This window comes from Lepisma saccharinum, chromosome 5, assembly GCF_977018435.1.
Source record: "Lepisma saccharinum chromosome 5, izLepSacc3.1, whole genome shotgun sequence".
Lineage (NCBI taxonomy): Eukaryota > Metazoa > Arthropoda > Insecta > Zygentoma > Lepismatidae > Lepisma > Lepisma saccharinum.
In genome coordinates, this window is record NC_139233.1 from 11020947 (window position 1) to 11044073 (window position 23127).

The following is a 23127-nucleotide window of genomic DNA, read 5'->3' on the forward strand; positions in this document are numbered from 1 at the left end:
AAAAAAAAGACGAAAAAAGAAGCAATAAGCCAAAAAACGCCGAAAAAGGCAAAAAAGGACAAATAAAACCCACCTTTTTCTGGCCTACAATGACCCAAAATTAACATATATTATGTTGGGCCTCGTCTTCGGACACTAGGAAAGAAAAGGATTTTTCCTCAACTTCCGAGCCATATTTATCATTATAAATACAAAAAAAAACAGCTTTCTTAATATATTTTTTTTGACTCCTCGTTTTAACGGTACGAGCCCTCGAAAACTGAATATTATCCTGCTTATATATGCAAACCAAAACGCAGATTCAGAATTACCAGAAATGAACTGGCGTTGTAATTATTATACACAAAATTCATGATTTATCTGAGGAAGTCGCATGTTCCATGTTTGACTCTCGACCTCGGCATGACTGTTCCCTTGCGAGTGACATTTCATTGAACTGGAAATTGTTACATGGGAGAATGTTTGCTCCAGACTTTGGGTACAGCTAGGTGGATGCTTCTATTGTTAATGTTAGTGTTGCTCACGAGACGAGACATTTTCCGTCTCGTCTCATACAAGGAGATGGGACAAGTGAATGTTTTCGAAATGAGATGGGACAGAAGAAAAAGTTCGTCTGGTATCGTGGCAGATTGGGGGATACTTAGATTGTGCTCGTTGTTGGTGGTGGTAGTGTGTGTGTGTGGGGGGGGGGTCCTCCTGCACCCCGACTTCGAATATTGCTTGTAGTCATTAATCTTCATTATAGCGATTAGATAAAAGTGGGAAGAAATGTGATGTTAGAGAAGATACATACTAAATTAACCATGCGTTCTCATCGTTGCGGTTAAACAAAGTGACGGAAAAGCGACGTCAAAGAAGGCTAAATACAAAAATTTGCAATATATATATATATATATTAACTGAAGAAAACTGTCATTTACTGCAGGAACTTTAAAAACTCCCCGTACCTTTTTATACCGTATCACCTCTTATATTACATAAATTGGCGTGTAAACCAGTGTGTTCTAAACGTATTATCTTAAAATTTGCGAAGAAAATATTATGACGAAAATAATTGTAATTCCAGAAAAGGCATTCCTATAACATTAAGTTCTTGCCAGTCAGAACCAACCTATGTATTCGCAATGAACAAGGCTGTTCACGTGTTCAGCCATTGACTGTTACAAGGTTTGCTTTGTCACCCTATGGGAAAACCCTCTACCGAGTGGCTGAATTATAGTAAATGCTGCTATACTGCTAGGGCATAATTCATCTCCAAGAAATGGAGCACAGATTTTTGCACTGGAAGTTACAAGATACTTGTTTTACACAGTAACAAGCTACTTTGCTGTCGCTTCCGCAGCTCATGCTAAGTTAACGTAACGAGCAGAAGCCCTGCCTGCACGCATTTCTAAGTGATGACGTCAGAGGACCTCGTGTCTGTGGAGAGGACGTTTTTAAATCCGTGACGTAGGAAATGAATTTCAGGGGTGTTTGAAGGCGTGTTTCTCGAGAACCAAAACAAATATCGCCGAGATATTTTGCTCATCTCATGTTTGTGTCATTATCTGTAAAATGAATGGATTTAAAACGTTTTTCATGTCAAAGTGAAAATGTCCATTGCATATCTTGAAAACACACATTATGTATTTTGCATAGGTAAAGTTATTGAGAATACCGATGGACAATTTCTTGTTTGAATATACAGGGTGATTCAAAAGATTGTGCACAAACTGAAGAAGCACATAAAAGCATTACATCACAAGTTGTTTTAACTGGCGACCACAACATTCAGTGCAGGCAGGCATTGCACCATCGAAGACATTCCAGGCCTATCTCGAAACACACCAGATACCACAAATATCCTGACTACAGTGGCGTGCCCAAGGGCAGTTGGTGGAATGTCATGACCTTCCCCCTTTTGGCCAATATTCCTTTAAAAAATGTCAAATGCAAGAAAAGATGGCAAGATGAGGATTGACTACTGAAAAAAGTATACGTAAGCCACGTTTCGAAAATCCTGATCACGTAACTTCCTGGCTAAAGTGTTTCTGGGTCGACCACCAGCATCGCATGAACAAGGCTCTTGATTTGCCATCAGCAGAAGTAATCAAGAGGCGCGATATCAATATCCTGCCGTCATCTGGTTCTTGACTTTTTCACAGTCTACTATCTCAGGATATCTTCGAAGCTTACGGGTTCTCATTGCAGAATTGCTATATTCCGACTTCTATATGTATTCCTTCAATTTGTGCTCAACTGCGATGCCAGGAGTTCTGGGTTCGAATCGCGTCCTGCGCATGGATGTATATGAGTGTCCATTCATCAATTTTATCAAAGCATCACTCATCCCCATATTCGCTATCAGCCAAAAAGTGGCAGAAAAATGTAGTAAAACAAATCAAATCAATCAGTCAACTTTTTGAATCACCCAGTATATTAGTCCATTAATACTTTAATTCAGAAAAGGGCTGGACCCTCCGATGTGTCGTTTTTGCAATGTCATTTTAAGTATTCGGCATATTCTTGTTGAATGTGCCGATCTTGCTTTCCTTCGGCAGACTTTTAACTTTCCAAGCTGTTTGTCATCCCTGTTGGGCGATGACAACAGTGTTTTATCAAGACTTTTTAGCCTTCTGAGAAGAGCTGGTCTCTTACACTGTCTGTGAGGAAGCTCTTAGTTTATTCTTACTTTTTAATGTGTTGTGTTTGTCTTGTACAGGTCCGTTTACAGCCTTACACTTTTAATTTTTTCCCAAGGGGCTTTTTACGCCTCTTGTTTTAACTTTTGTAAGTAAGAATTTTAGGTAAGGGAATATTTCCATGTATATACATTGAAGGGTGCAAAATAGCCTAAAGTGCCGACGCACCCAAAAATTTTAATTGAAATTCAAATTCAAATTTGTAGTTGTCTGCAAAATATGAATTTATAAGAAAATATTCTGATATATACAACACGCTTTTAATACTATACGCCATAAATGTATACATATAAAAGTGTTTGTAAAATCTAGAAAGTCCTCTCAAAGTGAATAGTGCGTTTCACAGCGCAAAATAACTCTTTGGTTCTTCACAATACATTTACCCTCAGGAATTCTCCTTTACAAAATTAACACAGAACAAGTCTCTGACAAGAAATGAATTTAAGAAATACTCTTACACTAACAGCCCAGGTAAAGAATTATCAAAAGGTGAGTGTTGACGATTCTTAATAGTCTTGGTAGTAGTAACGATCCAAGTTTCCATTTTCTATCTGAGTGGCCATATCCGAAATACTGGCAGATGCCGATACACAGAATATGATAGCTCCAAAAGCAATTAAAACATAATCAAAACCAACTCTAGCTTTTGCGACGTCGTGAAACGCCTGCAAATGGATGAGTGGAGGAAAGATTAAGCCCAAGGGGGAAATTACCACGGACCCAACCACGCTTAAAAGCGGCTCTAGAAGCGGCAAAGTACCAGCAACGATAGCCGCTAGGCTCACTACAACAGCACGAAATATATACTCGCAACTGTACATGTTGTCTGGGGCGAGGGATACCATCGAGCCAAATAGTCTCCAAAGCGTCCCGAAGCAGACGTTGAAGAGGATAGGGTAAGACAAGATTATGCCGATAGCGAACACGACATTGATCGTTTGAGACGACCCGGTAAAACTCGGCATGTTAAACGTTATACTTGGTTGTGGATCTTCGTATTTGACAAACCCTGCAAATCCAATTACACTCACGCACAGAAAACTGAAGATCATCGTTAAGAAAATTACACCGAATGGAAACACAGTGAGGGATCTGGGATTTCTCATCTTGCACTCGATTGACAAAAGAGCAGCGCATGGTTGTTGCACAGCATACGTCATCATTCCTAAAAATAAACTCATTGACTTGAAATCTGCAGCCAAACTGGGTCGTTTTTCCACCGGAGGCGCATCTAGGCTAAGGCTATACAACGTGATCACCAATGCCTGTGTTTGCAGACCCAAAGCAATTATGCAAAATGGTGTCAGATGGTACAAATCTCTGACCACGTTAAGCAGCATAAGAACGAATAAAAGAAATATAATGTATGCCTTAATATCGGTTTCGTATTCCAGGTAATCGTCAGCGACGACTTTGAACATATTAGCAGCAAACAGGATATACACTGCACAGTTTCCCATCAAATTGAGAAGCAAATTTGCGGCGACGGTGAACTTAAAGACCTTTGAATAATTCTGTGCGAGAGGAGACCCGTTCAGGAAACTCTGTTCTGCAAGCTCCGGGTATTCGAGCCCGTCCCGCTTCCTTAGCTTCTTGCACAAGTGTCGCGAGGACGTCATCAATTGGTAGTTGGTGATGAAACTGAACACCGCCAGCGCTGCTGTGAACACTACACCGGCGAAGATGCCACACTTGCTGAAGGCGCTCGGAGCAGCCAGGATCCCAGGCCCAATGTTGGTTTTGAACAGATGCATGAAGGCTTCGCATGGCGTTAACTTATTTTTCTCCTTATTTTTCTTTTTTAACGCACCTGCTACCTTCGCAACACCTCCTGGAGCTTTCGAACTTCCAACTTTAATTCCACCTTTCTTCATTACTAAAGTAGGCTGGTAGACTATATCATTAATAAGAAACTTAATAGTAGTAACATCTGCCACACAGACACATAAACATTTCACAAACAAATTCAACTTTATTGGACTAACAGCTTCACATCTGGATGTTTACGCCCAGCGTCACAACATTAGTTCTTGATAATAAATGCAGTTATATGACTGAATAATTCTAAAAAGTAGATGTTATGCCCTGTCTGAGACCTGGAGGGACAGACGTTGAACACAAGCCCCGTCCTTTAATACACAATATGACAAAAAACTTGACGCTAAAAACACCAAACCTGATCTGTCTAGCCTTCTCACATAAGCATATAAAGCGGGAAACAATTTTCACACTTGAGTAAGTTTAGTAGAAGCAAGGCCCCAGAGAAGGGATAAAATCAAGTTTGCAGAAATCGCTTGCCTATCTGTCAAGAAACATCATCAACAACAACTTTATTGGACTTACAGCTTTACATCTGGCTGTTTGCGCCCAGCATACATTTTGAGTACATAAGATACATTTTTTATATAAATTTTACACCCAAAGTTCAAATACACTCTTAAATACATTTTTTAATATAACTAAATTCACTCACTCATTAAAAAATATATATTGCAATTTTATATCAGCTTGTACCAAAAAAGCAAGTATAATGTATCCAATTCGAATATCTGATGCTTACAACAATGAACTTATGGGCCGTGTAGCTTCTATTCCCTAAGTTGGTTTTGGTTTATTTTTTATTTACAAATATGCTAATCGGGGCAGTGGCGTGCCAAAGGGGGGTTGATGGGGTCATAACCCCCCCCTTTGGCCCAGTATTCCTAAAAAAAGAACGTCAAAGGTAGGAAAATATTACAAAATGAGAGCTGACTACCAAGAAAAAGTATACATAACCCCTCCTTTTCGAAAATTCTGGACACGCCACTGAGTGGTCACATCAAGAATGGAACCTATCACACTCGCGTTCAAGGTTATAATATTAACCACGGCGGCATCATTCAATTGTATTTCATATTTATGGTCTATTAACTACCATTTTTTCTATTCAAGACAATGATGAGTGGTGATTAGATAAAATTAAAGCGCGTTCACAAACAAACGCGCAATGCTATAGACATTTTTTGAGCACATTTGTATCTGTCTGTTCTTAGTGCTGAATGATGAACTTCCAATGCCCCTCCGCTAGCCATCCTGACAAGTTTTCCTATGTTATGAGGCGAATTCAGAAATAATATTCTCTTTTGCTTTTCATTGACCGTGTTTTCATCTTCGCCGCAAAATCAACAAAAACATATTGACAATTCATGCCAACACCACGACTCGAACTCATAATACCGTCGGGAGCAAGTAGGTATTCTTGAGTGCAAAATTTAATGTTTGCAATCACGCATGTGCACAATAATCGTAGACACATGTAAGATATCCGTCCTTGCAGTTTCAGCCCACAATCATCTATTTCATTTTCATATATCACTGTGTATTGGTAAGATAGACTAAATTACATTTTAACATGGAGATGATGACTATATTTACTTAAGTTTCAATTTCACTCCGTCTTTCACTTCACGATACATATTTGAGGGCCTGCTACCACAGACAAATTACGGTTATACGTGTTCGTCAGTGTCAACAATTTGGCGTTCGAGCGAAATCTTCTTACTACAGCACTCTACTAGATACTGTATGCGAATAATACAGGAAAACCAAAGTGAAGAACACACATAAAAGAAAACAAATATCATGATGTTTAAAAATGAGCTTACATCCAGCAGGCAGGAAAAGTGAGTATGTACGTGGGAGCATGAGGAGGGAAGATAAATTGAGCACGACAAACACTTCACGAATTTTGAGGTAACATTCACAAATACAGGTAGGTGGACACACCACATAAGGACAATTAGGATAAAAGCAATAGACCAAGTCGCAAGGTGCCTCAAATGTCATTGGCCATTCACAACATCTATAAGCCAATAACAATACTGTTTGCCACTTTAATAGGATGACCATACGTCCCGTTTTGACCGGGACAGTCCCGTCTAGGAGACGTGTCCCGGTCGTCCCGTCCATATTTTTAAAAAATCCTTATTATGTCCCGTTTTCTAAAAATCTAGAAGTTAGCTCGAAAATTAGATCTAAATTTGAGACATTTCATGCTAAAATAAGTCGATGGCATATTTTAAACTAGTGTCATGGAAACACTGTTTCAAGTTATTCATGGAAATTGGTTATTTTTTATATTTAGCGTCGTTTTTCTGCCACTTTTTGGCTAATTGCGCATAACAATCCAAATGCTATACAATTTCGTCGAGAAGTTTCGAGCAGGCAGCAGTTTACTGTTTAAGTTAGCTCGCATCGCGGTTTTTATTGTATTGTGTGGGTTCCGTTATTTCTACAACAGTGAATAAGTACCAGTATCACCAAGAAGCGTACATGTAGTTTCAATGCCGGCCTGCACGAAGAATTTAAATTCCTGCGTCTCGACACAAAATCAAAAGACAATTCCTAATGAATTTGTGAATGCTAATATATTTTCTAGTTTAATTAATAATAATAATAAAAATGAAAATAGTTTTACGATTGCCGATATTTCAAGAGGTAGTAAACTGACTTCCTTGAGACGTCCCGTTTTGGGATCAAAATATTATGATCACCCTACACTTTAAACTATGGCGTAGAGATTTAGGGGGCAATACAATCACTGGAAAACAAGCGGATTTTTATGAAAGATCAATGGGAGTGAGTAGGGGGTAGAGATAATTGCTACGATAGAGATAGGTCGATATTCTTGCATCAAAACTGGGTATGGGGGTTCACCCATCCCTGATGAAGTAGGTACGTAAGGGCAACCCTGGAGAGGTAAAGGCAGCCAAAGTTTGATGCTGATCACAACACCTCTTAGAATGATCTCTACGAATGGCCGTGAATGTGTGGAGCCCTATATCCACATCCCTCTTTATGCGTTCACGGCATGTGGCAACGAGCAGGACGTAACTTACCTTTACCTGTTACAAATTAATTTACCACAACGAGTAATTATGTTACGTCTTTATGTGCAAATAAGATCTCATGGAAATAAGTCGGTACAGAATAAATAATTAAATATACATGTAGTATGATGATAAATTCTCGCACGTAGTTCTCAGTGGCCTTCAAATGTTTCTTGCCAAAAGCTAATGGAAATTCCAGATGAAAATGTCATAAATGTTTATTAGAAAAACAATGCAAAATGCTTACGATCACACACACACACACACACACACACACCTTTCTGCTGGGTGTCCTTCATCGTCCAACCCACGTCAAGGAGCTCACAAATAGTTTATTCTCAATGATCATTCTTCCTCAGCACTTCTTCTCGTTCTTTCCTTTCAGATTCTTCTGCCTTCTCCTCCTGGGCATCTGCGTTGGTTTCTCCTTCACTGCACTTCGGAACCTCTTTGGGGAAAAACATGGATGTGATGTAGTACAGGACAGCAATCTCGGACACCTGCACGAGAAGAAACATTTGTAGTTTTACATGGACCTAAAGAAAATTGGTAGAGATGGAAGAGAGTGGATAAATCTTGCTCGGGATAGGGACAAATGGAAGGCTTGTATTGCTGCGGCCATAAACCTTCGGGTTTAAGAAGGCTGGAGAGTTAGTTAGTTAGTATTACATGCAGAGGCGTCTCCTGGACGCATGCGGTGCTTGCTGCGTATGCGTCAATTGTGGAAAAAAGGACAGCTTGCTCTGCGACGACATTCATGAGCAGTTCTATATTCTAATTTCTTCATATAGGAGAAGTATTAATTTTACACGAGAGCGCTCAACTAAGATTATATGACATTTCTTGGATCTGAAGTGACGCATGCGTCAATTGTGTGAAAAGAATTATTACTTTCTTTCACTTGCACCGCATGCGTTCAGGAGACGCCTCTGAGCATGCAATAGTTTAAGAGATTGATTGAGTGAGTTACAGTTGAATTGCGAAGTGCTGTTAGGCTTTATTATTTTTTTTATCACAAAATATCATTTCTCTAATATCTATGTCATTAATTTATGATGAAATCACTTAAAATGTCGCATTTACCATTCGGAAGTTTTCTATATTCCCCTTCCTATTTCTATTTTTTTGGAATTTTTCTTACCTTACGTCGTTTTTCTTCCTCTTTGCGCTAATCGCGACGATGTCGATAAATGATGAATATATATAATTTATGAAGGAACCCTCACAAAGAGACGTCCATGATCACGCCAGGATTCGAATCTGCGATCGTCGGTGGCGATATAGGTTCAATACTCAGCGCACTCGACCATCTCTCTCTCTCTCTCTCTCTCTCTCTCTCTCTCTCATACATATAGCCACGGTGGTCCAGTCAGTAGAAGACTCGGGTCCGATTCGCCGGGATGGACGATTTTGTGAGATTGATTGAATTGCTGTGTTAAGTCCATTTTATGCACGTAGAGGCTAATCGGGACTGGACCTACAGTTTAAAGTGTGATCCGAACCACTGTGTGTCCCCACCGGGTGTCCCTATGGAGAGGCTCAGAGGTACACTCATACTCCAATAAATGGGTGCCCGGGGACAACCCTATGGGTAAAGGCGACCGCACGTGGTGCTGACAACACACAATCCTATAGAGAATTATAGTGGCTATGGATCTACGTGCCAGAAACTCAAGCACTTGTTTTCTGGGTGTAGTATGTGAAGAGAGATTGGCTTTTGGATGTTCGAAAAAGTTCACCCTTTGGACCTTGAGATGGAAACGTGAAACTATACAAAACGAGAACTCGAAACGTTAAAACCGAAGTTAGCTGGAACAGAGATTAGCACGAGGATAAATGTTGTTCGTGTTTCTAAGGCCGTGTCCCAAAGGTGCAAGACCGTACTTGAAGCGAGCATCCTCCGAGTTATGGTCTTGGAGTGCGGTCTTGAAGTCGTGGACTGGAAGTGAAAGTCTTTCGAATTGCACTTCGACTGCAGCGCCAAATACGATCAGTAGATAAAGCTGCGTACTCGTTGTTTTCCCCACGTTATAAACACTTGTTTTTCACCATAGAAATCACGTTGCATTTTCAAATGTTCGTACACATACACCTCCACACATTAGAAGCACTTTAACCAACAACCTGCTGACCCATAACGTATATTTAACCTGTGTTGCTGACTTTCTACCTCCGCGATTTTAAACAAACGAACAACGAGTGTGGAAATCACGTGACCGAGTCAGCTTCCATCTGCACTGCGAGCTATGCACTTGCGTACTCCTGTACTTGGCGCTTTCGAACTGTACTAGGTGACGTCACTTCCGCCAAAACCATGCTTCAAGTACGTACTTCGTACCTTTCGGACAGAGCCTAAGCCGGCAACATGTCCTAGCATGGAGAAGAGTGTGGGAGTTATCAGTTGCAAGGCCTGGCTATGCATTAGCCTACACCCAAGTAAATTCTGGACAGTGATCAGAACGCTACATTTTAAAAGTAGCTTCGCTACAACTACCGCTACTCATTCAAAAATGTAGCTTCGCTACAGCTACAACTACATTTACCAAAATGTAGCTCGCTACGCTACTCGTGTGCGCTACTCGCTACTTCGATACTTTTGCACTACTTCTGCATAAAAAAAATAATTGAAACAACCACATGGATATTTAAAAGAAGCCCCTAGTATGATAGTTGTACTTACTGGAAAATAGATTGCTATTTACTATCATAATTCCCGTAATTCGTGAGATGTTTGCTCTAACATTGTGGATAGCTGGGGGATTCTGCTTTGGTATAGCTAAATGAGCAACAGGTGGAGCGATGCTTTACGTAAGTTTCCTGTTGGGAATGTTTCCCTGAAGACACAGTGGAAATTTTGTCACCTTGTAATCAAAGGGCCCCAGGTTCAATACTTGGCAGAGGCACTAGTGATTCTGATCCAGTCTCGATTAGCTTATCTGTGCATAAAGTGGACTCAAAACAAAAACTCCATTCCCCACACTACTCATCATCATCATTCATCATTCTTCCTTATTCTCACAATTAGCCAAAAGTGGCAGAAGGCGACTCTAGATAATAAAATATATAAAAAAAATCTTCCTCATTGTCATGATTAGCAAAAGTTACAGAAAAACAACGTAAAAGTAGAACTGGATACATTTGGAAACTGTATTATTTTTTTATTAACTAAAGAAAATTATCGTTTCTGCAGAAAAGTCAATAAAATATATTGAGGAAACTGAAGTGTAAACCTGATTGTGAACAAATATTATGACGAAAATAATTGTAAGTCTATCATTCTCGTAACAATAATAGTTGCTGGTGAGATCCTGTATACTAACAATGATCAATGCTGGAAACGTACTGAGCCACAGAATGCTGGCACTATTGCATTATCATTGTCCATCCATTGATGGATCGTTTTTGCACTGCAAGAAGAGTTTTACACAGTAATTAATTACATTTACCTGTCTCTTACACCATGGATATCCACAGGATTTGTTCCTGGTGGTTTTTTTTTCAGGGGTACAGCAAATGAGGCATGTTTCTTCCCAAAATAGCGATGCAGCTAAAAAAAAGTAGCTGTTAGCCAGAATATATTCACATATGCCAGTTCAGTTTAGTTATCTGGATATTAAATTTATTCTATACTAATGAAATAAATTACGCAGATATCTATAATCTGCGATATCAAGATATTTATAATCTAGATTATACGTATTTGCATGTAATAGATTTTTTATAAACCTCCTGCAAAAGTAAGCGTTATTGATGATTTTTTTCTTTGACGCTGTGGTCACATTCAAAATTTTCGTCAAAATGCAGGGAAGAAATGTAGCTGTAGCGAAATTTTCGCTACAACTACAGGAATTTTGTAACCGCTACAGCTACAGCTACAATTTTCAAAATGTAGCGCCGCTTCAGCTACCGCTACAAATTTTGTAGCTAGCTACAGTAGTGACGCTACAATTAGCGCGCTACTTCCGACCACTGATTCTGGAAGATGTCTAAAACTCACCCCAACAGCGACCATGGGCAGACCTATCGCCATTCCACTGAGCCAGAATAAATCGAGGAGCTGGATGGCTCTCCCGATGCAGGGAGGGTTGTAGGTCCTGGGGTGACTCTTCTTCACGCACGTCTCCGACACGTTTCCTTTTAGGTCGAGGTCTCCAAGGATTTCCCTCGGAATGAGGTAGTCGCTGTAGCCGTTCACTGCGCAGCACTTATTCTGCAAAGGGAATGCAAAGACCTGATACACTCAAAATTAAAGGATAGTTATTGCATGAACGTGCACCATGTCTTACATACACATAATTCATTTTTCAGGATTATTGAGGGAGACACGTTCCTCCTATTGACACCCGTGATGATGCCAACCTCCGTGGGGGAGTGGCACAGAGCGTGCTACGACGCCGGGCGCATGGATCTTCTCTGTGAGTGTCTCTTCATCAATTTTATCATATCATCACTCATCCTCATAGTTTTTCTTGTATGTACGCATTGCTTGCATTGTAGAATTATTTTCCTGTAGTTTACGGTTATTACAAGCATAAGAAAACAGTTTTTCTTTGTGACGTTTCAGGAGAACACACGTTCCCTTCATCAGACAAGGTTCACTTGCGAACCCATGAATAACAATGTAATTTCTTTCCTTGATCTGCAAATTAAGACAACTGACTCAACAATTCAAACATCAGTCCATAGGAAAAAAATTAGCAGGGGAAAAATACATCCATGCCAATTCAGAACATTCGCGTACAACAATGGATAACATATTTTTAATTGTTTTCCTGAGAGCACAAAGACTATGTTCTAATAATAAGGATATCAAAAATGAAGAAGAAAGGCTTTTTAATAAAGCAATAGAAAATGGCTTTCACACTAACAGAAAAAACCAAATAAAAAAAAAAAACAAGTCGCAAGAAAACTAAAGGAAAAGAGAAAAACAGACAAAGATGAAAAATCTGTTGAAAAGAAATTTGTGTGCATTCCATTCCACAAGGGATTCTCACATAAAATTGCAAAAATTTTTAGAAGTTTTAATTTCAAAATTGTTTTTAAATCACCAAGAAGTTTGGAATGTACATTTAATGAATTCAAAATGAGAAACTCTCTACCAGATGTGGAAACCACAGGAATATATAATATAAGTTGTTCATTTTCAAAGGATTATGTGGGACAAACAGCAAGGAAAATGGCAATAAGATGGCACGAACACGATTTGGACATTATAAATCTAAACCCAAGAACAGGTTTGTCAACTCACACCATCGAAGAGAAGCATTTGATTAAAAAGAGAAGGGTTTTAAAAAGATTAACGGGAAACACAGAGTTGAATGTCTGGGAAGCTTCGTTCATTGCAGAAGAACACTGGAATGAATTAAATAATGAAAATGGTAACATAGATCCAGTATGGAGTTTTCTTTTTCACAAATGAAGTAAGCCACCATCTTTAAAATTTAATGTAACAGAAAACATCAAGAGACTTTGTGAAAACAATGATGAATTTGAATTACCTTATGATATTTGGGATTCATAATTTTAAATAAAAAATAATGTGATAAAAAATAATGTGATAAAAAAATATCTGAAATAAAAATAAAACAGACTGCTTCTTTTCACAGTTAAGTTGCTATATTACAACAATGTAACATTGACAACACCCATTATATAACGGATATTTTTTGTTTACTAACCATTGTTATAACTGTATCTTTAGTCAAAATGAAAATAAATGTCTGATGAAGGGAGCGTGTGTTCTCCTGAAACGTCACAAAGAAAAACTGTTTTCTTATGCTTGTAATAACCGTAAACTACAGGGGGAAAAAATCATCCTCATCGTGCCTGCTGCGTCTCCTGAGTGGAACCTGTTCTGTTGAACGCCCCCATTGCCACGATTCGTGTTTGAACGTTCCGTGACATACTGATTACGAGCTTCACAGCTGCCTAAGCATGCGAGATACACATTTGCAACTGCGTTCGGAGGCTTAGCAACATATTGGTAGATTTAATATATGTAGGTACGTCACTATGCAGTAAATTTCATTGGGATAAATGCATGTGCAGTGTTACATATGCGTACAATAATATCATCATTATTAATGTTATTAATGCCATTACAATATTACTACAAAGATTCAGAAGTAAACGAGCCTTTAGTGAAACGAACGGATGGGATTTCTACAGAAATAACATTATTGAACTTAGTTATTTTCAATGTCACTATTCTACTTAATATTCACAAAAATACATTTCCAACAATATTAAACCGGAGGATGTACCTTTCCCTCCATGCGTGTAACCATCTTGAAGTTGTTATCGTCTTCGAACCTTTTCATCATTCTGCGATGCAACTCTACCTTCCTCTCGTTCAAATTCAGCTTCCGGTCGACAGCAGCGCCTCCGACGCCCATCTGGATCAACGTGAAGCTCAACAGCAAGCATATCAGCTGTAACGGAAACATTTGAACGTTTCTACTTTAATACAGTCAGTTATCAGTGAAATAGAATGCAGGTAGAGCTGTAGCCGTAAGTTGATGGCCTTTTGTTGAAGCAAATTGAATGCTAAGCCTCGCCTAACTATTTCGTGACGACACTCATGGCCGTGTGCACGAACGAAGATCAAATTTTAAACTCTGATCGGGAAAGGATCACTGGAAAATTCCATTGCACGAAGACGGTTCAACACTTGATCGCGATCTAGGAACATCAAAACGAGTTTATCTTCTGATCGGCCATTGGAGACCGCTTTAGTGTCTGATCCTGGTTCACGATACTAACGCTTCGACTGCAGGCAGTTGTTTTTTAATATAAAAAGAGCGGAAAGTGATATCGAGGGCGTGCAAACGTTAGAGATGTTGGATGTACAGTGGGATCCATGAGTATTACCCTGCAAATTGTCCATCACCATGTTCGCGCACTTTATTTGACCCAATAAGAGCTTCAAGAATTAAAAGAAAACTCAAAACAAGCTGCTGACAACTTCTGCACCAGCATACATAAAATCCATCGCTTAAAAACACATAGGATGTAAGAGAAATATTAATGAAAATAGTCATGGACAATTTGCACGGTAATACTCATGGATTCCACTGTACAATGCTGATAATTCGAGAACTATGTAAACTAAAAACTGCCAAAATAATAATAATAATTTGTGGTTCTGTGGTGCAAAGTCGTAATGTTTATAAATACTGTACTTTCTATCCCAGAACACAAAACATATATAAATGTCATATACTACGTGCAAGGTAAATTATAACACATCAATGTTTACGATATTGCTACATGGTGTTGGAAATATGATTGTATAAATTGACGAAAATACATGTTACTTGCTATTTACACGACACGACAATATAAATACATAAGAATTAAGAAATGAAAAATTCAAATACTTACCACAGTACAGTAATAATAGAAATAATAATAATATATATATATCTTTATTTGAGCGAGCGAGGTTCAGCATACGCTGTTCACTCAAAATCGAATGCATTTCGTAAGGCATTAAAGTCCCGTAGAAGAAGGCTCCATGCTTTCACCTTCTCCTTTTGTGTTGTGCCGTCAGTTCTTTTTTAATATTATTATTTTTCGACACTCCACTACATCATTGTACATATTGACAAGGTTGATTAGTACATCTCTCAAATTCATAGAAGTTTGCAGCCTGAATTATTTTCTTCTCCTACATGTTGATACTTTAACATATCACATTACTCTATGGGGTTCTTGATTGTCATTTGTTTTAGCCAACCAATCAGGTATAGCCTTACAAATTAATCTCGGATCAGTTGAACGGAATCTCCTGAACGTCGTTTTTCGTTGGTGCAATGCAAATCTTTAAACCAAGTTCATTTAGAGTGGATTAAAATTGATCTCGTTCATCTGAACTTCGAAATAATCGGCGTTGGTGCACGCGGCCATCAAGAGAAGAGAAACCCCTCAAGTGAAGTGGTGCTCCGTGCCTGCAGTGATTTTCTGAGGTAAGAAGCGTGGGCAAAGAAATCGTGGATGCTGCACCATGACAAGAACATGACGAAGCAAGACACAACTGGTTTACCCCCAGCCCCCTATTCTTCTGATTTGATACCTGCGGACATTTTTATGTTTATGAGGGCGAAACTAGCCTTGAAATGATGCCGTTTTCAGGGGAAGGAATTAACGAAAATTCGTTGCGGGACCTGCAAGCTATTGCACAAAACGCGTATCAGAACGCGTCTTGAAAATAGGGACCTTTTGGATAATAAGTCTCGCTCTCGTATCGATATTACAGGCGTTAAGACAGGTCTCGTTTCGATTAGTAAACGTTAGTCTCGGTCTCGTTACCATCTTCCTTAACAATTAAAGAACTAGAAGAAGTGTCTTTCAGATCAAAAGCTTTCAAATTCCATAAAATCTAAATTGCAACTCACAGTATATATCATTTTCTGGTTCATCCGGACTACGCTAACCACTCCGACGGTGCTGATAGCGAACATGAATATTCCCATGGCGATGAACTCTTTGGATGGATAGGAGTTTCCGAAACTCATCCATTGGATGGCCCTACCATACTCCAACAGCATGTAAACTCCGAGTCCTATGGATACAAGACCGCCAACCTGGAAAATAGAACATGCTTTATATCTTCAATACTGCAATGCATATTAAGTGTAACATTTAAAATATTTAAGATCTTACCAAGGTGGAGTTTGTACAGGAATCGGGGGACTTTTTATATTCGGGATCGGGAATATTCATGTGACATAGAAAACAGTTTGTACACATTTGCCCGAAACGACTGTTCTATAATTATGGACAAACAACTCGGACTTTATTTCCCACACAATTTTGAGGCGTGTGGCCGGCCACCTCGTGTCCATTCGTAGTTGCCAATTCTTGTAAGAACACCCACGTGGACATATGGTAGCCACATACATCCCGTCAATATTCTGAGGAAGATGAGTTTTTCAAGCATGTCCGGAACTATACAGTGTTCTTTTCCAATTAAGCTTTCCAAGAACAGCTGAAGAATCTGTTAAAAGTAGACAGTTGTGATGAGCTTGAAAATAATATATAGAACACATGGGACGAGAACCTTAAAGCAAAAATGGAAAAAAAAAGAATAGGTAAGGAAGATGACAAAGGATCTTGTAAGCGGACATCAATTGAAGAATATAATAATTATATAGAAAGATCGAGTTTGTGTTTTAAGTCCACTTTATGCACAGTAAGTCTAATCGTGACTGGACCTACAGTTTAAAGTGGGATCCGAACCACTATGTGCTTCCACCGGGTATCGAACCCGGGACCCCTTGATTTTACATAGAAAGAGGGTGAAGGGAAAGCAATATGGATATGCAAAGCTAGCAATACAATAGAAGGAAGAAAACAGACATGAATATTAATCATGGAAATACAAGCATAGAGTAGTGATTTAAAATAACCAATAATCCATGGTCCATGAAACGTAAGATACATACATGAGAACAGGAAAAATATAAGTAGGAAGTAAGCAAAGAGATAGGAAGGAAAGAAATAAATTAAGTAGATATTGAATGTAACAGTGTATACACATTTATTTTTAACAGCTTTTAACATTTTTCGTTTGTTAACTGATTGCAACAAGCACTATTGTTTCAGTAAAGATTTAACATGCCAGGAGTACAATTATTGCTTTACCTTATTAAAATAAAGTTATAATGTTGTTACTTGGTCATTTTCGTGTCTCTTTTATATCTATATTCTTCGTACACAGCAGGAACTAATTCAATGTAAGCAAATACACATGACTTACGAGAAATCCTATTGATTAATTCCTCTGGTTGGGTGACGCGTTGGAATTTAGTAGACACGTTAAAGGCGTACAACTTTACTAAATTAAATTGTGGGACAATTATTTTAGATTTGATTTGATTTGATTTGAATTTAAAATTTTGGGTCCGTCAGCACTAAGGCTATTTTGCACCCGTCACATTATACGGGGTCCAGCCCCTTACCATTACACATAACAACTCTAACGTTGTATAACTAAAATCATAAAATATTCTGACTTTCGTTAAAAGCTGAGGCTGTAAATGGGCACTCAGCACACATAAGGACAAAAGAACAGGACAACACAAACAAAATTATACTGGCCATGCGGCCAGTCGCCAGAGCCTCGTTTGTCTGCAGTCCAGGGTGTACTGACGAATTATTTTAGAATTTTAACACATACACGAACACACGAACACACACACACACACACACATGTAACTTGTCACAACAGCTATGTCACTTTGTAGAGATTCTTGTGTACTTTTGACCTTGAACTTTTAAGTTGCTTTTCTCTTCAATTCTAATCTTCCTGCCTATATTTGTTTCGAAAACGGACTATGTCAATTCTGGTCACGGATACCATACATGAGAATGGACATTAGATTAGATTAGATTAGCTATTTTGTAGGTATATTACAAGGTAATGTAAACTTACGCCAAGCAATCCGTCCACAACATAGAACAGCACAATTTTCATCTTCTTGAATCAATCTTGAAATGTGTGCCTTTAATACTACTAACTATATAATGCAAAAGGCTGATTCATACGAATATTTTACCTCGCTCATTCATTCAAATAGTATAAACATATGTTGTTTAAAATTACGGATTTCTTTATCTAAAGCGGACCTATCCGACCCTGGTAAGGTTTATTCACAAGGTTTACCCAAAGACCGTATATAACAAGTTTGTTCTTCTTCTTTTTAACTGTCCCTGTCAGCATTATCTTGTCGACTTTGGACATCGTTATTGTTTTGTATTTGTTTTAATGTTTTCTTCTAAAATTGATAGTTAGTCTCTCAAATTAATCAGAATCACAAACATAAAACGATTATTATGAATAATTCACTTTTTTTGTACTTTTTCTGTTTCTTATTTTTTTAAATTAAATCTATACATATATAAATCACTTTATATTTCGAGTCTACATTTCCGAGAATATGCATACAGCATCCATGTTAATGAAGGGGATAAATCTGTTAGAATGGATGAGAGTGATATTGGAAATGGAATTTTTAAACGTTGTAAACCTTTGTAGAGTGTGATTTGTTGATCTGAAAAATTCGACATTCTAGAAATAAATGTTGAGCATCAGGATTATTATTGCGACATTTACAATTTTCTTGAGTTTTAATATTTATTTTTGCTAAATGTGCTGGTGTACGTACATGTCCTGTTCTTAATCTATTAATAAAAACTATGACTTGCCGTGGGAGTGTGTATGAATTGAACCAAGGGTCCTTGGATTTAAATTCTGCAATCCATCTATATGTATTGCCCACAAACTTAAATTGATCCTTGCACCATAGTAGTACAGGTGGCCCGGTTCTAAATCCTCATTTGGGGCTCGAATCATCATGTGGGGCTCGCAGTGGTGCCAACTCACCCCCCGAAAATTTCACCAACTGATATTTTGAAGCCTTTCACGGTGTATGTTAACCTCACAAGCAGTGTTGCCAACTCGGCGTAGCCTTTTATGGTGTATGTTAACCTCACCAGCAGTATTTCCAACTCGGCGTAGCCTTTCACGGTGTATAATTTTTTTAGCTTTTTTTTTTGTGTGTGTGAGTGTACATGTGTTCGGGCGAGGCGTAGCTTTTTACGGTGTATGTTAACCTCACCAGCAGTATTTCCAACTCGGCGTAGCCTTTTATGGTGTATGTTAACCTCACAAGCAGTGTTGCCAACTCGGCGTAGCCTTTTATGGTGTATGTTAACCTCACAAGCAGTGTTGCCAACTCGGCGTAGCCTTTCACGGTGTATAATTTTTTTAGCTTTTTTTTTTGTGTGTGAGTGTACATGTGTTCGGGCGAGGCGTAGCCTTTCACGGTGTATGTTAACCTCACAAGCAGTGTTGCCAACTCGCTTTACAAAAACACTCGCTGAAATGGCGCTCGCTGAAATAGCGCTCGCTAAAAATGGGCGCTCGGGGTTAGTTCTCGGAGAGAGGTTAATTTAACCTAATTTTTTTTTACCTCTGTCTTCCACATGTATGTAATGCGATTTGAGGAGAAGAGGGTGAATTAACCTTATGGCTGACAATGTTCTATAAAATAACAATTCCTATGAACTCTGTAAATTTCCGAACATATGTTGTATTCACACTTTTACATATCTTCGAGTGTACATTACAAATCTGCAAACAGATTGTGGCTAACTCGTACTGTTTAAGAGATGAACCTACTTCCGGTCGCCATTTTGGATTTCCGAGCATAGGTTGTATTCACACTTTTACTTATTTTCAAGTGTACATTACAAATCTGCAAACAGATTTTGGCTATCTCGTACTGTTTAAGAGATAAACCTACTTCCGGTCGCCATTTTGGATTTCCGAGCATAGGTTGTATTCACACTTTTACTTATTTTCAAGTGTACATTACAAATCTGCAAACAGATTTTGGCTATCTCGTACCGTTTAAGAGATGAACCTACTTCCGGTCGCCATTTTGGATTTCCGAGCATAGGTTGTATTCACACTTTTACTTATCTTCGAGTGTACATTACAAATCTGCAAACAGATTTTGGCTATCTCGTACCGTTTAAGAGATGAACCTACTTCCGGTCGCCATTTTGGATTTCCGAGCATAGGTTGTATTCACACTTTTACTTATCTTTGAGTGTACATTACAAATCTGCAAACAGATTTTGGCTATCTCGTACCGTTTAAGAGATGAACCTACTTCCGGTCGCCATTTTGGATTTCCGAGCATAGGTTGTATTCACACTTTTACTTATCTTCGAGTGTACATTACAAATCTGCAAACAGATTTTGGCTAACTCGTACCGTTTAAGAGATATTCCAAAATTATATATATATTTGATAAGCGACAACAACAGAGCCATCTCTGTACAAATGTTGGAACTCGATGAATGCTTGAGTGGGACAAGTTATTTTTTTTCAGTACGTCAACATTTTTAATTTTTTTTTGCCAGTGAATGGGTTAGGTGACTTGCAACGACGAAGGCCTTCTAGCAATACGAACTTAGCTTATGCCGGCGTAATTCGCTAAAATATCTTTAAATTTGCATATTTCTCATACCGCCGTATCTTGTTCTATTAGACCTCTTCAAGAAAATCGCCAATTAGTGAAAACTAATTGAGCACAACAGCAAAAGAGGTGCTAATAGGGCAAGCATACAATAATATGGGGATATGTGAATTGTCGGTTTCTTCGATTCAGATAAATGGATCGAATTGAAACTGGGATATTTTGCATTTTTTTTATATGATAGCTAAAATAACAGAGATTTTGATTGGCTAATAATTTATACGTGGTGTTTTCTGATTGGTTTAAGTAAGCAAAATTTCTATTGGCTGTCTAAAGCCGGAGCACAGCGCTGATTTCTCACCTTTGCTGGATTGGCAGAGGAATCCACATGGCGGGGGATAGAACCTGAACGGGCTCCACCAAAGTATAGGAGACTAGAAGCATATAATTTGGCGGAAAAACCTAAGTAAGGTCATAGAGAATATTTCAAAAAAATATTTTTTTTTAAAAAAAAAAGTTAACAATTATATTTTGCATTGCACAGCATTGGATATTAAATAACATACCCCCAAAAAATCTCTGCATTATGCGTTCTGTAAAAAATTGCCCTACGTGCCAAACTGCTGTGTCAAGTAAACATTTTCAAAGGCACTGTCGTACTTGTGTGCCGGGAAAACAAATATGTGCGACCAAACTGTGCTCTAAGTGTGGAAAAAATATTTCTATTCCCAACTTCAAGCGACACCAGCTTACTTGCAAGAGCACTGGAACATCTCTACCGCAACCTTCCAAGCGAAAGGTAGAAGTAACCTCTCTCGATGCATCGCCACCTGCCAAACGCGTCAAGCTGGCGAAGAAAGCAGACCGGTTTGCGTTTGAGCATTTATTAGAAGACTTTGACATAACATCAGACAGCTTCTGCGATGTGCGTAGTTTTCTGGGGAGCGAGCGAGCTAAGATAATATCCATCCTCAACAATGCATTGGCCACACACTCCACTAAATTCTATGCTGTGCTATGCTGCAAGTATAAGAAACCGTCTGATAAAATATATAAATTCTTCCATGCCACAAAAGCAAAAACACTGCATCAGGCAGATGTCACTGACCTCGACAGCATCTACGACAAGTTTGTCGAGGAGCTTGTGGCAAAGCACGAGGAGCATCAGGCTGAAGGCTCGGGCGGTTCGCTGTGTGGCGACCCCCACAAACTTTGTTTGAAACTTAACAAATTCCTGCCACTGGCAGGGTCTAGCTATATTGCCCTGCCACCCGAGGTTAAAGCAAAAAAAGCTATTCTCAATATTCAGAACAAAGACACCAAATGCTTCCTCTGGTCGGTGCTGGCAGCATTGCACCCTATACCTTGGGAAAAGAGTCCACGCCGTGTTGCACACTACAAGCAATATGAGTTGGAACTGGAGGATGCAATGGCGGGGATTGCCTACCCTGTAGAAGTCTCGCATATTCGCAAGTTTGAGGTTCGTGCTCGTGACTTGTTGGGCCTGCAATTAGCCATCAATGTTTACGGTCTCGAGAACAAACATGAGGTCTACCCCATCCGCGTGAGCAACGTGAGCAACAACAACGAGGCACGAGAAATCAACCTCCTGCTCATCAAGGACGAAACCCATCACCATTACACCCTCATTCGCTCGCTCTCTCGGCTTGTTTCGAGCCAACGGAGCAGTGATAGTCACCACGTCGAGGTGTGTCGCAGGTGCTTGTCTACATTTCGCAATCGAGAACAGCAGGATTACCGGCGCATCAGAGGTCCCAACATTGCTGCTGAGAAGCTAGCTCGCCACATGCTCTACTGTGGTACCAACAAGCCTGCACGAACTATCCTGCCCGAACCTGGTGCAGTAGAGTGCTTTCGCAGGCACAGTGCTATGGTGAAGCATCCTGCCTATATTGTAGCAGACTTCGAGGCCTTTCTTCAACCTCTGTCTAACTGCGAGCCCAACCCCGAAACATCCTCTACCATTCCTTTCCAAATCCACGAGGCCTCGAGTTACTCCTATGTTGTGGTGTGGCGAGACCAACATATTGCCTCCGAGCCCTATGTGTATCGCGGTCCCGACCCGGTCAAACACTTCCTGGAGAGAATGCAACAGGAAGCCATCAAGATAGGGAAGGTGCTGTTGGCCCCCAAGCCCATGCTGCCTCTGTCTCCCAAAGACAAGCATCAGCACGAAATAGCTCTAAATTGTCCTGTTTGCAACTCGGTCTTCACTGACGATAACAAAAAGGTCCACCACCATGACCATTATGGGACCGGAAGCTACATTGGCCCGTGGTGCAACAGATGTAACTCAAGAGCCAGGGACCCGCGCTTCATACCGGTCTTTTTTCACAATGGCTCGGGATATGATTTTCATCACTTGGTCACACATCTAGGGTACGACAATGCAAGAATCAATGTCCTGGCACAAAACGAGGAGCGTTATATTAGCGTCAGCAAGTGGGTGCCGATCCCCGGCGACTCAAAAAACAGGAGCATCGAGCTTCGGTTCCTCGACTCTCTGAGGTTCCTCCAGGCAAGCCTGGATGCTCTTGCTGGGAAGCTCAGAGACGACCAACTAGCCAT

General features: G+C 39.5%; 2 protein-coding genes across 2 annotated transcripts; both read right to left on the reverse strand.

The window, feature by feature from the left end:
• Positions 1-2942: 2942 nt before the first annotated feature.
• LOC145988215 (proton-coupled amino acid transporter-like protein pathetic) lies at positions 2943-4621 on the reverse strand. The gene has a single exon (XM_083123059.1). It carries the CDS (start codon positions 4553-4555, stop codon positions 3188-3190), a length of 1368 nt encoding a protein of 455 aa, XP_082979185.1. The 5' UTR covers positions 4556-4621; the 3' UTR covers positions 2943-3187.
• A 2999-nt stretch (positions 4622-7620) lies between these two features.
• LOC145988216 (uncharacterized) lies at positions 7621-18181 on the reverse strand. The gene is made up of 5 exons (XM_083123060.1): positions 17985-18181; positions 15946-16134; positions 13813-13980; positions 11547-11759; positions 7621-8049 (listed from the first exon to the last, which is right to left on the reverse strand). The coding sequence occupies exons 1-5, from the start codon at positions 18024-18026 to the stop codon at positions 7888-7890; spliced, it is 774 nt and encodes a 257-aa protein (XP_082979186.1). The 5' UTR covers positions 18027-18181; the 3' UTR covers positions 7621-7887.
• Positions 18182-23127: the final 4946 nt, after the last annotated feature.

What these genes read in the sequence shown, in the direction of transcription:
- LOC145988215 (XM_083123059.1), bottom strand. Translation starts at nt 4,555, where the DNA reads ATGAAGAAAGGTGGAATTAAAGTTGGAAGTTCGAAAGCTCCAGGAGGT.
- LOC145988216 (XM_083123060.1), bottom strand. Translation starts at nt 18,026, where the DNA reads ATGAAAATTGTGCTGTTCTATGTTGTGGACGGATTGCTTGGC. An exon ending in ACCAGAAAATGATATATACT is followed by an intron (nt 13,981 to 15,945) that starts GTGAGTTGCAAT and finishes TTTCCGTTACAG; the next exon opens with CTGATATGCTTGCTGTTGAG. An exon ending in TTACACGCATGGAGGGAAAG is followed by an intron (nt 11,760 to 13,812) that starts GTACATCCTCCG and finishes TTCCCTTTGCAG; the next exon opens with AATAAGTGCTGCGCAGTGAA.